The sequence below is a fragment of the Lampetra planeri genome, chromosome 5, assembly GCF_965212315.1.
Source record: "Lampetra planeri chromosome 5, kcLamPlan1.2.h2, whole genome shotgun sequence".
Lineage (NCBI taxonomy): Eukaryota > Metazoa > Chordata > Hyperoartia > Petromyzontiformes > Petromyzontidae > Lampetra > Lampetra planeri.
In genome coordinates this window covers 16,965,623-16,984,242 of record NC_136111.1, presented here as the reverse complement: position 1 = coordinate 16,984,242, position 18,620 = coordinate 16,965,623, and the positions used below count along the sequence as shown (strand labels likewise).

General features: G+C 47.4%; 1 protein-coding gene across 4 annotated transcripts in view; it reads right to left on the bottom strand.

Annotated features, from left to right (window-relative positions):
- Positions 1-8,778, bottom strand: part of LOC144719031 (epsin-2-like) — a 29,687-nt gene extending 20,909 nt beyond the window's left edge. For 3 of the 4 annotated variants that reach the window (XM_078594764.1, XM_078594766.1, XM_078594767.1), the window contains exons 1-2: positions 8,661-8,778; positions 6,457-7,119 (exon numbers count right to left, since the gene is read on the bottom strand). In XM_078594764.1, the coding sequence (XP_078450890.1) occupies positions 6,457-6,861 (405 nt within the window). In that variant the 5' untranslated portion in view covers positions 6,862-7,119; positions 8,661-8,778. Of the gene's footprint in view, positions 1-6,456; positions 7,120-8,614; positions 8,634-8,660 lie in introns of those variants that run through there. The other variant, XM_078594765.1, reaches the window with a different exon arrangement.
- Positions 8,779-18,620: the final 9,842 nt, after the last annotated feature.

Below are 18,620 nucleotides of genomic sequence, written 5' to 3'. Positions count from 1 at the left end.
TTACTATATGGCTCTCAATGAAATATATTTAGAAATATTTGGCTTTTATGGCTCTCCCAGTCAAAAAGGTTCCCGACCCCTGTGCTACAGCCTCTCTCTACCCGGGGGACCCGTATCCCGACCCACGGCAGCCAGGACCCGTTCGTAAGTCGAGGACTGCCTGCATTGCACTGTGTTGTTGTCAACTGTCTTACGGTGACCGGCTGGCATTGAGGTTGCGAGTTCAAATCCTGGTTAAAGGATCGCCCTGTCAACATTTTCATCATCATTATCATTGGGTGGGCAGGTGGCAGCAGAGTGGTAATGCTTGTGCCTCGCACCAAGAAGGGCCTGGGTTTGGACTTCATTAATTACACATTTATATTTATCTTTTTTTTTATTGGTTGTTGTTGTAACTTGCCAACCCACCCATACTGTACATCTGTGAATAAGAGCTTCATAGCTCATCGGATTCCTCCTGCAGTCTAAATAAAGATTCTGATCCTGACTCGGGTGCCTTGGTGTGGCATTTTTTTGTTCTACCCTTGTTCTGCATGGGTTTCCTCCGACTTTCTCCAAATTCTGTCCGATAGCTTAAACCCCATACAATGCTGACTGGAAATTAACCAAAAGTCACAATGCTGAAAAATTACCTGCAAATTAGTCAATTGGGATCACACACAGCAGAAACTTCTCCCCCTTCCGCTAAAACCTGGCAGGACCCTCGTCAAAGAAATTATTGATAAAATGAACAGCAATTTTGTTGGGAGTCAACTGCGGTCATCTCATGGTGCGACTGACACCTGCCATGAGAATGTGGAATTTACACCACCGGACTAAGGGGCGTAATTGGAGATGAACACCAATCCACGTTCACTTGAGCAGGGAAACACTCTGACATCCTGATAGTGTAATCTTGAATATCCATTGATATTCAATACCCTCACATTGTGTGCACACTACGGTAAAGCATTACATCGAATAGTCCCGTAAGGTAATCCGCCCTCTTGTAATGAAAACCGTTGTGTTAATTTGTGTTGCGACGAATAGTTTGTATTGTGCTTACTGTATGTGAGAGTAAGGTACTGCACAGCATTGCAATCAATTATACAGGGTGTGCGAAAAAGATGGAGCCAATTTCAAAGCAGTATATTTCACGATGGCAACATGCTACAATTACACAAAAAGTTACAAACGGTTTAAAATGAGTTATAAAGTTTTACTAACCATTTTATAAATGTTCTATGTGCCCTCCACCTGCTGTACGGACAACATCGAGACGATAGTTGAATTAGTCCCAAACGCCTCTCAAAGTGTCTTCTTTCACTGAAGTCACCGCTGCCGTGATTCTGTTTTGAGGTCATCCAGATTAGTCGCTAATGGTGGCACAAAAACACGTTGTTTGACGTATCCCCACAAGAAAAAGTCGCAGGGTGTGATGATGTCTGGGGATCTTGGGGGCCAAGAGTGTAGCGCCAAGTCTTGGGGTCCCGTGCGACCTGTCCAACGTTGAGGCAGCGCGTCTTGCGAATGACTGAGGCTAGGGGCTGTTTGTGCGCTGAGAGAGGCATCTATAGCGGTAATCATTTGAAACTCTACGCCCCGCCCTCTCTATGCCCCGCCCTCTCTATGCCCCGCCCTCTCTATGCCCCGCCCTCTCTATGCCCCGCCCTCTCTATGCCCCGCCCTCTCTATGCCCCGCCCTCTCCATGCCCCGCCCTCTCTATGCCCCGCCCTTTCAAGTGGTAAGAGTTTAATCTTCATTTTAGAACTTTCGTGACTGCAGGAATTATTATTTGGTTCTTTCGGTTAAGTCACGTCTAAAGATAAAATAATAAATTAAATAATAGAACACGACGTTTCGATTGCAACACAAGCAATCATCATCAGGTATAATGAAATAGCGACATAAAATCTAACCAGAAAACTATAGACAGACATATTAGCAGACAGATATCACCAAGATACATAGCGGGAGCAACACAGGTAACAGAGAGGGGTGATCGTCTCTGTGGGGTGGCCTTAAATAGACAGAGGGGGGGGCGGAGGCAGAGAGAAGGAAGGGGGGTTAGAGAAAAAATTAGCATATCAATGAGTGGTCAACAGACGTGGTGCTGCACGGCAAGTAAGCCTGAAAATCAGGAGGACACACTAAAATTAAATAACCTAGTAAAATATCGAAATGTAATGTAAAAAAATGTAATGTAATACAACACAGTAAGAGTTTCATTCATGGGCGGTTCGTGGTTGCAGAGATATCTCGATTTCAAATCGGGTCCGTCTTTTTTAAACACCCTGTATATTACTGAATGGTAGCGTAATATTAATGAACAATAATATATTATTGAATGGCATTGTAGTGTCGTGTTGAATAGTTTGTATGGTATGGTGTGATTGCATCAAATCAAATAGTAACACGTAGGCTTTCGCGACCAATATCATCCATAATAGAGGTTTTTGGGTTAGATCGCGTATGTGCCGTGATCTAACCCAAAAACCTCTATTATGGGTTATAAATCAAAAACTATTTTAAAATATTGGATAATCGAGTATTGACTTGGATAATGTTGAATATCACATTGTAGTATATAGTAAGTGTTGAATAGTTTGTATAACACTGTAAAGAGATAAGGTGGCAAAAATCAAGGTGGCATCAATTAATATTTTCAAGTATTGTATAGTATAAGTAATAGTTTAGCTTTAGAACGACATGGCATAGTATAGTATTTCCACATACTACGCCAGAGTGAGTGTAACATTCAAGGGTTAAAATTGCAGGTTCTCTGTGGCTGGAGGGCACACGGATGTGTCACCATTCGCATAGGCGCCACCGCCAAGGTGAAGACCCGATACAAATCCATCTGATCCACGGGATACCTGTGTGCAACGCGGGAGCTAGGAGCGACACAACACTGAGGGTGTCCTTCGGTGGCCTAACCACACGCGCACACACGCACGTACGCAACCACAAAAAACTAGCCAAACCCAATGGCCCAACACTTAATCCCAAGATAATGTCCCATAATGATGGTAATGACGGAAAATTAACTCGGCTGAGAGGTTTTGTCGAACGCTGCTGTGGAGTTTAGGGGCAATGAATCTGCCCGGGCTGGGTGGCTCAGTACTCGGGAGGACCAGACTTCCTCCATGGCGGAAAGGTCGTGGGTTAGAATTCCGGTCACGGGTCAACTCGATCGATCGATCGCTGAAAGATTGCTTGCCTACTGTGTTAGAATTTGTTTGCGGTTTTGTTATACCCCAGGTCCTTCCTTGAGACAAAGGCTTGTGATCACACACATCATCTACATCTATTACCATCATCATTATCATTCCCCTCCTCATCCGTCTGAGAAACACAAATGGCTTACCACTTTCAGTTAAGCCAACGATGGTTAGCCTACAAATATACTTCACTGGGACCCGCTATAGCAAAGTGGAATTCCACCACTGGCTTAATTCCACTGATCGAGATGAAAGTACTGCCCCTTTTGTGCGTTTGAGTGTGAAGGCTAACTTAAACTATAAAACTATTTTAACTAATTTATTTGACCAAGTAAGGCCCACTGAGCTATACAGCTCTTTTTTTTCAGAAGCAACCTCGGAAACAAATGATAGTTCAACGGAGTGGATTATCGTGTGGAAATTCATAGCAGCCAAATAATCTAAAGACACTTTCTCCAACTTTACATGGAACCGTTTGACAGACAGGCACCAAATTTAACACAGCACAGATGCTGATGAGATCATCACAGTTTCAAGAGCAAGGCCCAGACCGCGGCCGTTTCATTTGCTGATTACAATATTAATAATAATAAAAATTATAACGCGTACATGTTTCATGAATCGAACGCAATGTTCCATCGAAAAATCTGGCGGCGCGGAGCCAGAACTCAAAGTCCTTCATATGCCGGCATGAAACAGTTGAGAGCTTGAAGCAGGTGAGAGCCTGCACCAGGTGAGAGCCCGAATCAGTTGAGAGAATTAACAGACGAGAGCCTGAACCAGGTGAAAGCCTTGAGCTGTCTCTTGAAGGTGGATGGTGCCTGGATGCTGCGTGTGTGCAGTGGGAGAAAGCAGATGGCTGCTGGTGCAACTACAGAGAAACGCCCGCTAGCCAAAATAATGTTGACATCCGAGGGGCAAAATTAAGTCCATAGCCAAAGATGATATATTGACACCACAACAACTGAAAAGGTTGTATAACCGTTGTCAATCAACTGTTAGTTGAATGTCTCCCCATGTGCCATGCCAGTATTGGGGGTAATTTGAACATACATAAGGAGGGGGGGGGGGTGAGCCCAGGACCGGTTCTAATATCATTTCGCCACTTTGTTTTGTATGGCCTATGAAGAGCAACGATTCGAGATTCAGTGGTTAGAGATTTAGCCATTCTATTGCTTTCGTGTGAGAGTTGACAAATTACTGATACACTCACTCACTCACCACCTTCTATATTTGGGGTAGTGCAAAGTTATGTTGGTTCATCGATTGGAGTTTTGTAACCGCAGTCGCACACAGGAGGGCGATTGACACCGATGCGAGCCGTGGCCACGAATCGGACACAGGTCGCCAAGTTCAGAGCCCAGCAGGCCAACCACCCCAGAGCCACTCCACCCCCATTTATTTTTATTTATTGGCTATAAAAATGTAATGGCTAAGCCAAAGTTGTTTCTACCTTCCGCAGTGCCCATTCCTGCTCTGGCGCAAGAACACATTCCTGAACTGAAGGATCCTTCAACACTATAAACGTTTTCAAATTGGGCATGCAACGTATGCTTTCTCCCCACTTCCCCGCCCCGAGAATGTGCACCGTTAGGAATCATCTTATCCAGCGAACCTGGAAGGCCGCCCTGGGTATTACTGTGGTTTGTATTAACTGTCAGATACAACGCGCCGCCTGCTTCAACAGTGGACGTTAAAGATCCCCCTTGACGTCATTCGTAACGAGGAGGCCGTTATGTTGCCGGTGTCACGGAACAAAATTGAGCAACTTTGAAAAAACGTACCTGCAAATTACTCAACTGGGACCATAGAAAGCAAGATTGCCTCCCCTTACTGTGAAACGACTGGGTATGACGTCTGTGTAAACAGACGTGACGGCCTTGCCGATATAAGAATGGTACGAATACAAAAATATGCTAAAATTATCGTTGTTACATTTGGCAACGGTGTAAAAATCTGTAAGTTCTGGCTTGTGAAGACACGTGCAGGATCTCACCCACGCGTCATTGATGCTGCCACGACGTAACGGTCAGCACACCGAACTTGCAATCCAGTGGTCGCCGGTTCCGTTCCACTTCCGAACGCGGTAGTTTAAACAGTGGCGCAAAATGTTCCTCACAAGCCTCGACTCCCTCCACCCAGCAGTATAAACGGGTAACACTAACATGGTGAGAGGATAGGTTGGTCATGTGGGGTCAAGTGTGGGTTACTTGCTCCCATTTTCCAAGATGTCTGGCCATCGAGGAAGATTAAGCCAAAATAATCTGGTTCCTCTCCAGAGCTCCCTTCTGCCAGCAGTGGCGTGAGAACGCAATTGCAGGCCCACACCTTCACCTCTGACTTCTAATTAAGCGATGTGATAAAAACAATGGGCATACTAGCATTGTTTACTTGCCAAGGGAAGTCTCAAGACGTTTAAGGAGAGGAGTGCATTGGGATGTATGGCCAATTACTTTACACTCCAGACAATTTCTCATGTATAGCGTTAACAGAGCAACCCATACAAAAACAATCCATTGCCCAATCTATCGAGTTAAAAAATTACCCAAATCAAATATTTTTTTCAATTTCAGGAGTGTTTAGCTTTGTGTGGGAGGAAACAAGAGTAGCTGGAGATAACTCACCAAGGGTACGAAGGAGATAACGCTCCAAAGGTCCACACGGATGGGTCACGAACCCGCTCTCTTCCTTCTACCGAGCGGCTTTGTGCGATTCACAAATCTCTGCATGACCCGCAAACCCCTCGCTTCCAATGCAAGGCGCTGGCTCACGAGCATGTGCCACAGTGGCAGGCCTGAAATTGTCTTATTTGAGATTTGGTTTACAATGGCTAGCCCTGGTCAGTGACAACATAGCAGAGCCTTTAACAAACCCCTTTGCCGTTGGCATGTTCCAAAACCCCAATGACTGGCCTAGGTGGTAAAAGATCAAGCAAGACACAGTCCTGTAATTACTTCCTCACGCCACTGCCTGAGGAACAGCCTCCACTGGAGGCTCAAGAGAGCCTCCCTTGAGAGGGTATTATTGTGAACCTACAGACGTCTTGGAAGAGATGCGAGTACCCACACTTTACCCCACCACACTCGACCTGCCGATCGAATTACTGTGGTGTATACATTTACAGAGAAGTTGCGGGGTAGGGGCGTGTAGGCAATTAGTAAACTTTCACCGTTATTTCAACTACATCGGGGCCACACCACGGCTCACGCTTCCACCACGGCTCACGCTTCCACCACAGCCACCATGCACACGTACCTTTAGCAAGCTGACGAGATGCTTGGCGCGCTCGCGCACGTTCACACCCTGGTCCTTGCCGTCGCGGTCCACATACTGGAAGTCCTTGAGCGTCTGGATGGCGAAGATGTTCTCGCGGCACTGCTGGGCCACGCGCTCCGAGCCTGTCTTCACCAGGTAGTCGAGCAGCGTGAGCGCCTTGTAGACGTGGCGCCAGTTCTTGCCGTGGTCGTTAAGCCGTTTCCACACCATGGACATGATCTCGGGGAAGGCGATCACATTGTAGCTCAGGTCGGCGATCTCGGACATGAGCGATGTTGAGGGCCCCCACGCGTCGTTGGACGTTGCCTCGCGCACCTTCACCTCCGCCTCCGAGTACTTGTTCACGATGTTCTTCATCTGTCGCCGCATCGACGAGGTCGCCATGGCCGCGGTGGTGTCTGTCAATCGGACAGTCAGTCTGTTAGCCAGGTGGTTCACTTGTTCACCAGTCTGTCCGTCCTCTCTCCCCGTCTGCTGGCTGGCAGATGAATGCAATCCACGCTGCAAGGATGAAGACAACTGGGGTTTTTCAAGCGTGCGCGATGTTGAGCGAAGTGGCTGTCAGGAGGTCCTCCTCTGGAGGCCACGTGACCAGCCTAGAAGGACGTGACCTTTGAGGCTCCTCCAGAGACGGATGGACATCTGCAACATTAATAAAAACACAAAGATTAAACATCGATGCTGCGACAGTTGGCAGACTGCGCTTCGAACCCGCCCACCCGAGTTTGAATCCCGGCCACGACCAGCGTTAGTGGACCGGTCCCTGGGACTCCATCCCCAACGCCAGGTCACACCAAGTATGGTCAAAATAACTCCCACGACTGAAAGGCGTTGGTTGAGGCCTTCATGAAGCAAGGTTATTGCCAGAGGACTGAATTTCTTTAACATGACACGCAAGGGGCACAGGATTATATCCAGGGCCTCATCCTCCTCCTCCTCCATCATCATCATCCACCTCGTCAGCCCGTGAAGTTGGATAGGGAAGAGAGGGGGCGGTGCGTGGGTGGCAAAATGTGAGTCTTTCGAGTCGTCAATGCTTCCAGCGCGCACTTTGCTTTGTGTGGGCGAAGGGGTTCGTTACAAACCCCCCGCAGGCGAGACAAGGTGTGGAAGAGACGGGCAAAGGTGGACCTAAGACAATTACAGACACTCACACGAATTAAGGTGAGGGGGGGGGCATGTAGAACAGTGGGCATTCAGAGAAGGACATGGGTGTCCACGAAGACACAGAAGTGCAAGACACCGAAACAGGTCACGCGGGATATTCTAACCACCCAATTAAGCACTGTTTTGGCTACGTACGGTGTGAAAAAGGTTCAACATACGAACAGACACAGAACCAGGTACTGTGGTTCCACGCGTAGACACGTGAGACGAGACAGAGCGGGACATCTGTGAAACTGGACATGTGTGAAAAAGAGCTTTTTAGCTAATCGGATTCCTCCGGTATAAATACATATTCTGGAATGCGCAGGCAAAAGACAAACACGGGCAGGGCAAGAGACGAAAGCGAGAACACAGCACTAAACAGAAAACAAAGACACAGGAGAAAGACGTGGACAAGACACAAACGAAAGTCAGAGACACAATGATGAGGAACCAAGACAACCAGGCCAGAGACACAGACATGACAGACACAAAACATGACAGAGACACAAAGTCAACAACGGGCAGGAGGAACACGACACAGGCCAGCGAAACACGGACACGATACAAGACCAGGTAGACACACACTTACACACACCAACAACCGCCATTCGCCACTAAGTGGCGGTGACGTCACCACGACGCTTGTGCCAGGCCATGTGCACCTTGAGGCCACGTGAAGTGTCGAACAGACACACACACAGATACACACAGACACGGACGAGAGGGACCACACACAGGCACAAGATAGATATACGGGACACGAATCGCGAGATTAATGTATTATAATATAACCAGCAGACTGATAGAGGCGTGGAGACACGAAGCGCCACGCATGAGCGAGACACGGGAGTTCAGACGCACGGAGACACGGGGAGGAGACTCCGAAACGGAACCCAGCCACTCAGCCCCGCGCGCAACCCTCATCATCATCATCCTCCTCCTGTATCTGTCCTCATTGTTTCTCCCTCCTTCAGTGCCACCGCCTAACCTCCTCCTCGTCCTCGTCGTCATCATCGTCGTCGTATCCTCCTCACCTCTTTCCCCGCATGCCGTGCGCCCCGCTCGGGCCCCGCAGGCTGAGTGAGCCGGGCCCAGCCGCGTCCCCACGTCCCCCCTTGGCCCCGCGGAAAATGGCGGGGCTGCGCTAACTCCTGCCCAGGCAGAGGGGGGGGGGACATCAACTCGGCACGCCGCCGTTGTCAAATTCTGCCTGCCTTCCCACGCGAATTAAACCAACACCTACAAATAAATAGCATTACTTTAATAAGTGTACATTTAGCTTCACGGCAACTTTAATTGGGATTTGTATAAAATGTCAAAAAATGTAAATTTCAATGACATCTCAACCCCCCCCCCCTCCTCCTCTCGCGTTGGTAATGGTACAGTCTATTTACATATGCGCATACTGAGGGGCTTGGCTCGCGCCCCGGCGACGTCATCGTCGAGGGAGTGAGGTAATCCGCATTGCGATGACGTCACGATGTGTTTACACTGCCCGGTTACGCCGCCTCGTGACGTCACCGCAGCGCCTGGCTCCGGGTGGTACCGCGATCACGTGGGTGCAAGGCAGGTCCCCCTCCCCCCCTCACTAGCCACGTGGCCGGTGGGAGAGGAGTGGCGGGAAATGACTGAAATTCCACGTTACTCTGCCCAGGGTCCATGGACAGACCCCTGAAAGTAACAAGCTCAAAAGACGAATCGGTTCCGAAATTTAGCAACCGGACTGAGAAAATTATGATTGTGTTGGTATTGATCACACCCCAGTGGCGCTGAAGTCACACTCGCATTCAAGATGCAGCCCCATCATTATCACCATCCCTCCAAGGTCGATAAAACGCGGATCACTTTGCGAGAAGTAATGATTGCTTGTGCTTTGTATGGGAATGTGGAATTTATACCATGAGCTCAGAGGCGCCGACAAAGAGGGAGGACCGTACGAATTTGAGCTGGCGAGGTGAAGGGTTAGAAGTGACATTCCCCATGAGCAACAGTGACAATGATGATAGTTTGATGGTTTTAGATATAATTACAAGAACATTTGGATGGCAGTGGCTTCAAGTAAAAAATTGTCATGCTGGGGTTTATGGGAGTGTGGTTGATAATGATTTTGATGGTAGTGTTGATGATGGTATTGGTGGCGATGATGGTCGTTTTGATGATAGTGGTGATAATGGTGGGTTTGATGGTAGTGTTGATGGGACTGGTGATGATGGTAGTGATGATAGTAAGGCTCAATTTTGGAGCTTTCGTGACTGCAGGAATTATTCTTTGGTTCTTTCGGTTAAGTCACGTATAAAGATAAAATAATATAATAAAGATAAAATATGCTATTATTTAATTTAAATATGCTATTATTTAATTTATTATTTTATCTTTATACGTGACTTAACCGAAAGAACCAAAGTATAGTAAGGCTGTTTTGGTAGAAAATGAACATTCAGAATCAGAATGTTTAGTTCACAGATGTCCAGTAGGGTCGTGTCAGAAAGTAACAACTACAAAATCACAATCGCAGTGCAAAATATAGGAAAGATAAACAAATCACTGACTGTATAACACGTAGGCTTTGCGACCAATATCCATAATAGAGGTTTTTTGGGTTAGATCGTGTAAATATATGAATGTGTCGTTAAAACCCGCCACGACCCGACACAGCCTGCTGTACTAGTGACGAATTGGCATGTTCTGTTTACGTGACAACCCTTACTAGTTGGCTGTGTCGGGTGGTGGCGGGTTTTAACGACACAAATTTATATATTTACGCAATCTAACCCAAAAAACTCTATCATGGATTATAAATCACTGACTATGAATACAAATAAACTCTTTTTTATTTTACCAAGTAAAACCCACTGAGCTATTAGCTTCTTTTTCAGAAGCGACCTGGTCACAACAGCCTGCGGCGTCCTCGTGTGACACGGGGGGGGGGGCTGATATCTCCAGCACTGCACGTGCCCTGGCAGTGAGCGCGCTGAAACAGGAAACAAAAATGAATCCGCGACAGAATGAATGATGCATTATATTAATGCTGAAGGAAGCCAATCAGCGTCAAGGGGTGGTCTAATATTGGGCTTTTTCGAGCCACAAATCGTATCTTTAGATCCATAAATCATGTGCGATCCACAAATAGTCGGTTTCCATCCAGAAATCACGTGACAGGAATCAGTTTAATAATGTGCACTCCAAATTTCACAGCTCCATCCATGCTTGATCCATGCTCGATCACATAGACCAGGGGTGGGGAACCTTTTTTCTGCCCAGGGCCATTTGGATATTTATAGCATCATTCGTGGGCCATACAAAACTATCAACTTAGAAATGAGCCTGTTATATTTGGTCAAACATTTCCTTAACTCACCCCTAATGTGATGGCTGGAACTGCTTCTCTTTGGCGAGGCGTGTGATGCTAGCTGGTATTGATGATGTTGCTGCTACTCGCAACTGCTTTTCCAGGTTTGCTCCTAGATTTATTGAATTTCGAGTCCCGCCTGCGGTTGCCTTGGCAGGTCCAGACCAAATGATTTCGCAGGCCTTATACGGCCCGCGGGCCAGACGTTCCCCACCCCTGACATAGACCAGCATACTCAAAATGTCATAGCTCGAACACTGCTTGATCCGTGCTCGATCGGTCGATTCCCGTTCCGGTATTCCTTATATGGGCAACGCCACGCCCAATTACTCCATACATGGGCCTAAAACATTAAACATAAATTTCGAGATTTGAAGCTTTCGTGACTGCAATGATTCATATTCTTGGTTCTTTCGGTAAAGTCACGTAGAAGGTAAGTAATAAAATAATAATTATCACGACGTTTCGGCCACAACGCAAGCAGCCGTCCTCAGGTGAAGGTATCCGCGACAGAATAAATGATAAATTATGTTTAATGTCTTCTTGGTTCTTTTGGTAAAGTCACGTAAAATGGGAGCCACAACGCAAGCAGCCGTCCTCAGGTGACCTTCACCTGAGGACGGCTGCTTGCGTTGTGGCCTAAACGTCGTGAGAATTATGTTTTATTTTTATTATTTTATTACTTCCATTCTACGTGACTTTACCAAAAGAACCAAGAAGACATTAAACATAATTTATCATTTATTCTGTCGCGGATACATTTTATCCTCTTACAGGGCACCCCGCGAGAGGGGACCAAATCTCACCGAACAACGAACTTAATTGCATATAAATTACATTTGCATTACAAGTACTGTATGTTATTCGAAAACATAAAATCGACGTCAACATTTGTTATTTATGCAAAAAAATCCATAACAGTCCAGTAGTTCGTGAAAACATCTTGTATATGTACTGTATGTTGAACTTCTTTCGCGCCGTACATAGCCAAGGGGCCGTCCATAAATGACGTCACGCGATTTCGGACGATTTTTCACCTCCCCCCCTCGTCACACGGCGTCACAAAAAGTCAGACCCCCCCTCAAATATGACATCACAAAGCTCTGCCCCCCCCCCCCCCAAATAAAACATGCTTCAAATCGCTTTAAACTATTGTCATTGTAGTGCGTATTTAATATGGCGCTGCACTCTGATGTTGTAGGAGAAAACATGAATTTAAAAGTCTATTTAATTAAGTAGAACGTGTTTTTTATATTTATTTAAAGTTGCGCATTTTTATGTGACGTCACATTTCTCACCCCCCCCCCCCCCTCGTCACACATCGTCACAAATGTCTGATCCCCCCCTAGGTGCGTGACGTCATTTATGGACGGCCCCCAACCGTGCTAATCGGAGGTGCGGGGGAAGGACAACAAACATGACACAAAAAGCGGTTCTAAAGAAACGAGTTTTCAATCCAGGCTGAAAAGTGCATAACTCCAGTGGCTTCTCAATATCAGAAGGAAGAGCGTTCCTCCAGACGGCCGCAGAAGCGCATCTGAAAGCGCGCGATGCATTGACCCCCTTTGTTCGATGGTTTAATGATTTCAGAGGGGAGTGGGGGGGGGTTGCTTGAGTAGAGAGTGCCCCCCACACCCCCCCACTCGCCGCTCCAGCCTTTGTGTTGGAGCATCCTTTGGTTAACGTTCCCAACGGTGGGTGGTCGCCTATTCTTCTCCGCTGTTCCAATTGTCTGTAACTCTCACAGCAGCAACACATAATGTTGACTCTGCCCCTCCCTGTTCACGTTCAAGGCTCAATACCTTTGCTGCCACCCCCCCCCCTTCCTATGACTGCCACTCTCCGTACGGAATAAATTCGTTGTTTCTGAACAGCGTCTTGAGATGCAGTCTCATTAAGACGCGATCTGCAATCCACATTGTGTTGTGTTGACTCACACGCAGGTGCTGGAATGCAGAGGTGGGACAAAGTCATTGTTATGCAAGTCCAAGTCGAGTCGCAAGTCATCAAATTCATGACTCGAGTCTGACTCGAGTCCAAGTCACATGACTCGAGTCCACATCTCATAGGTGGGACAAAGTCATTGTTATGCAAGTCCAAGTCGAGTCGCAAGTCATCAAATTCATGACTCGAGTCTGACTCGAGTCCAAGTCACATGACTCGAGTCCACACCTCTGCTGGAATGCACTCATAGACTTACGCAACTTCCCATCATAAACTCGCACAGGGACTCACAGAGTTGCTCAGACTACCCAGCTCTCTTCGAAGTGCCGTTTCATTTTATTTTGAAACTAACAAGTTTTGCTGGCTAGCGTGGTGGGTGATGATAAATGTATTCGTGCGCAACTGCGGTCAGTGCGCTGCAGGACAAACCTCCACGACCAGAGTTTGATTCCCGGCCACATGCAGCTAATTATCAGTGGCGAATAATATCACAACGGGCCCTGCCCTTGCCCCTACACACATTCATCAACCCACACGAGCCAGAGTGGTGAAATACGGTTTAATATTTTACATTTCCGATACTTTTTGCACTCGTATCGAGTTTTTGTATTGTTTGTTGCGTCGTTCTGACCTGCCCCAACTGGACTTCTGTGAAATAGAGCGTTATAGCTCATCGGATTCCTCCGGTATAAATACATAATCTGACTCAATCCCCCCTACCGCTCACAAATTCCTGACATGGCTTGGGAAGGCCTTTATCCATTGGTCGATTTGGGAATGGCAGGAATGTCCTTTATTTGTGCTTAGGGGAGCTGCGTGTGTTCGTGAGCCACGTTTTATCAGCTCAACCTTGCAGCGTGACCTGGTTTAAAGGGGGTGGAGGGCGGTGGGGGGGGGGGTGTCAATGTGGGGAGCGGTGGTGCAGCGATTAGCGCGCTGCGCTATGAACCCAGCGACACCAGTTCGATTTCAGCTCACGGTCAACAGCAGTGACGATTATCTGAACCGGTCCTGGGCCTCCCCGAGGTCGACTCAGCCGAAAATGAGTAGATGATGCGGTGTATAGTAAACATCGCCACTGGGGAGGCAAAGGCAGCCGGGCGTGGTGCTTGCCACCGACCCCCTCGTATGCCACAGTGCCGGCCTTCACAGGTGCTGCTACTCGCTAACAGCACTTGCCCCAACAGTCTGTTAAGGCTACGTGGGGGATCTTTGTCTTTGTTGTACAGTCAATGCTATGTTGAACTTCTTTCTCACCGTACGTAGCCACCTGTGCTAATCAGAGGTGGGGGGGAAGGACAACAAGCTAAACACACACAAAAACTATTCTCAAGAAATGGGTTTTAAATCTAGACTTTAAAGCGCAGAGCTCCAGTGCAGGCTTCCTTATATCGTCATACTGGAGACAAATGCTCGACGCCAAGCAGAACGAGAAGCGATGGGAAGCGCTCCGCCGCTCTCGCATATTCTGACGACCGCGGTATTCAATCCTGTACTTGTGTAAAGTAGAATATATGAAGACGCACCCGCTGGTGTTAATAAGTCGCTTATTTGTCTCATGCTGTACTTTGCACCCCTGTCGTGTTTTTGTATTGTTTGTTTGTTGTTGTTGTAATTTTCTGACTCGCCCCTACAGGGCATTTGTGAAAAATAGTTTCATGGCTCATCGGATTCCTCCAGTCTAAATAAAGATTGTGATTAAAAGCTGGCTACACACACATACCTATCTGATTATTAAACGTTTACCTTAAAACACAAGAGGAATGCCACTGTAATCCGGAGAGTATGGTAAAATATTGTACCAAGAATGTTTGAGTTGACCATAAGAGTTTAAAAGGCGGAGGTGGGGGGGGAGAGGTCGATCCGGTTATCGGTGTCGAACTTTACGTCGCCGGTGCTGTGCTCTTTACTGTGCACGGGGTCATCGCCACGGTGGGTAGGAGATGTTAACTCCCTCGCCTGGTACACAGGAGGTCGTGGGTTCGATCCCGACCTTGACGTCTGCTGCTGTATATTTGGAGTTTTTATGTCTCTCTTTCATCTTCTTAGGTTTTTTCGGTAAAGTCACGTAGAAAGTAAAATAAAATAAAAACAAAAATCACGACGTTTCGGAGGCAACACAAGTCTCCGTCATCAGGTGGGACCGTCACAGCCAGATTAGCTGTATCAAGTGAGGCAATGATTCAAGATGTAATCCCTTAAAAGCGAGTTGAGGGGGGAGGGAGAGGGAGGGGGGAGCTCATCAGACTATGGTAGCCAATGAAAGGAACGTATCGGGAGGGAGGGGGGGCGAGGCCAAAAGGGTGGGCGATGGACGTGGAAGCGCTTGTGCGCAAGCGGCCAATTACTGCACACGCCAACACAATGGAGCGATTGTGCGCAAGCGGCCAGCCACTGCACCCGCCAACACAATGGGCAGAGAGGAGGAGGGGAGGTCTAATACACATGATAGACAAAAGAACGAAAATGATGATGGATACAAACTTAGGGGGAGCTCATCAGACTATGGTAGCCAATGAATGGAACGTATCGGGAGGGAGGGGGGGGGCGGGGGGGGGGGGCGAGGCCAAAAGGGTGGGCGACGGACGTGGAAGCGCTTGTGCGCAAGCGGCCAATTACTGCACACGCCAACACAATGGAGAGAGAGGGGGAGGGGGGGGTCTGATACACATGATAGACAAAAGAACGAAAATGCCCATGTTTATACCAATGCTGGCTGAACAATGAAGAGAGTACTGTTAAAATAACTGGGGATGTTAACACTCGGTAAAGTACAGTAAAATAGTGCCTGTCAGATAAGATGGTCCAAAAAATTTGTGATTAAGTCTTTTTTGCGTGGTTGATAACACTATTTTACTGTACTTTACCGAGTGTTAACATCCCCAGTTATTTTAACAGTACTCTCTTCATTGTTCAGCCAGCATTGGTATAAACATGGGCATTTTCGTTCTTTTGTCTATCGTGTGTATCAGACCCCCCCTCCCCCTCTCTCTCCATTGTGTTGGCGTGTGCAGTAATTGGCCGCTTGCGCACAAGCGCTTCCACGTCCGTCGCCCACCCTTTTGGCCTCGCCCCCCCCCGCCCCCCCCCTCCCTCCCGATACGTTCCATTCATTGGCTACCATAGTCTGATGAGCTCCCCCTAAGTTTGTACCCATCATCATTTTCGTTCTTTTGTCTATCATGTGTATTAGACCTCCCCTCCTCCTCTCTGCCCATTGTGTTGGCGGGTGCAGTGGCTGGCCGCTTGCGCACAATCGCTCCATTGTGTTGGCGTGTGCAGTAATTGGCCGCTTGCGCACAAGCGCTTCCACGTCTATCGCCCACCCTTTTGGCCTCGCCCCCCCTCCCTCCCGATACGTTCCTTTCATTGGCTACCATAGTCTGATGAGCTCCCCCCTCCCTCTCCCTCCCCCCTCAACTCGCTTTTAAGGGATTACATCTTGAATCATTGCCTCACTTGATACAGCTAATCTGGCTGTGACGGTCCCACCTGATGACGGAGACTTGTGTTGCCTCCGAAACGTCGTGATTTTTGTTTTTATTTTATTTTACTTTCTACGTGACTTTACCGAAAAAACCTAAGAAGATGATTCCTTGCAGTCACGAAAGCTTCAAATCTAGAATCTCTCTTTCATCATCATCACGGTGGCTAGGAGATGTTAACTACTGCCTGCTGATGTATATTTGGAGTTTGCGTGTCTCTCTCTCTCTCATCATCACGGTGGCTAAGAGATGTTAATTCTCTCGCCTGGTACACAGGAGGTCGTGGGATCGATCCCGACCTTGACGCCTGCTGCTGTATATTTGGAGTTCTCTCTCTCTCTTTCCCTGTGGTCGCGTGGATATTTCCCCGAGACCTCCTGGTTTTTTCCCATCCACATTTAGAAACGTTCGTTTACAGTATTTGGCTTCTATAAATTTCCACATGATAAGTCACTTCGTTGGGCTATCATTTGCGGCCAGATCGCTTCTGAAAAAGAGGTACATAGGTCAGTGGGGCTTATCTGGTAAAATAAATAAAATAGTTACGTTTTAGTTTAGTTTATTCAATTCCAGGGGAGTCGCGTGCCCTAATTTAACCAGGCGTCAGAGAGCCCGGTGCGAACCTAGCACAGCAATGCCAGCGGGATTGACTGGTAATAAGTAAGCGCGAAGGTCAGTAGCTCATTCGGACGGGGGCAGGGGGTGCCTTGGTCCTTTCTCGTGGCCAAAGCTACGAGTTGGGGGGCCCCTTTAACAACCACCATGAGATATGTTTTCAACAGTGTAAAATAATACAAAGTTATATAAAATGTAATGAAAATGCTTTCATTTAAGTTCCAAGTTTCATTTTGATTTAATTAGACCAGTAACGTAATGTTGCAAAGAGGTACTATGGAGTTGTATTGTCTGCATTTTGCGAAGACGGAGTTCGAGACCGTGAGCGTAACGATGCGACTAGGCAAGAGGAGCAGCCATATATAACCTGGGTTGCGAACCGTGCGAGACAAATCGAATATTGGGGGCCCCACCTGAACCATTCGCCGCACCCCCTGAGCTGATAATGTCGTTACTACGGCACTGACAAGGGTGCGAGAGTGATGAAACACAACACTAGCAGACACAACCGACGCATTACAACAATAACACTGTAATCACTATCATCATCAGCCACGATCAATCCACTGCTCCATTGAAGCCCCCTACCACAAGCTGTCGCCATCTGTCACAGTCCTGTGATCCATTTTGCCGGGCAGTGGGGGCACACGCCTGTAATCCAGCAAACTGTGGGTGCAGTGAGGGTTGGTGAATCACACAAATGTTGTCAAACTCCCGACCCATGGGCATCGAGGAGGTGCCATACCCTGGCTCGCCAGGAAAACAACAAGTGTGGACTAATCGCCATATGTTTCCATCTGTACGGGGATTGACCATTGCCCCCTTTGAGCAAGACATGTTTTTTTCTCCAGGGGCTTCGGTTTCCTCCCCACTTGTATAATAAACAACACCCGTCGTTAATTGGTTGAGAACATCACAAAGTAAAAAGTCAATTTAGCAACAGGACCCTCCTGAAAAATAGTCATGACTCAGTGTGATTCTCCTGGAAAAAAAAATTGCCAAATATTTCCTAAAGGTTGAAATCCCAACCCCACAAAAAAAATACAAATCTGGCTTTTGCAAACGAGCTGATTTCACCGCTACAATTTGTCGTGCCTGTTTCCCCTCCTTTGGCTACCACTCTGTCGTTAGTCTCGACCAGCGGGCCATCGTCCCTTCTCGATGCCTAGGCCACCTTATTCTTCACAGTCAAATTTGATCGATGTCTCTGACATGCATGAGTATGTTCTTCTAATCCACGTGTTCGTCTTTTTGTCTCGCTTGTTTAAACAATTGCTGCTTAACACTATTGGTCTGGGAAACCAACAAATAGGCTGATATACTACATTTGTAATTTTTTTTTACATGTGGAGACAGAATGGAGTTGTGCTTATATCTGCTAAACATTTTTTACCCATGATGCTCCACGAGTTCGTGTTTCTGTCTCTCGGTGCACATTCTAAGCGTGCACCTCTCCGTGCCGCTTTGCGCACTCATCGGTTTTTGTTTAGTTGTCTGCGTCGGTGTCCGTGTTTGCGATCCGTGTCACGTGTCCGTGTTTGGGCACTGTGGGCGCCTCGTCGTCCCTTAAATAAAGGACGGGGCTGACTGACTGAACGAAC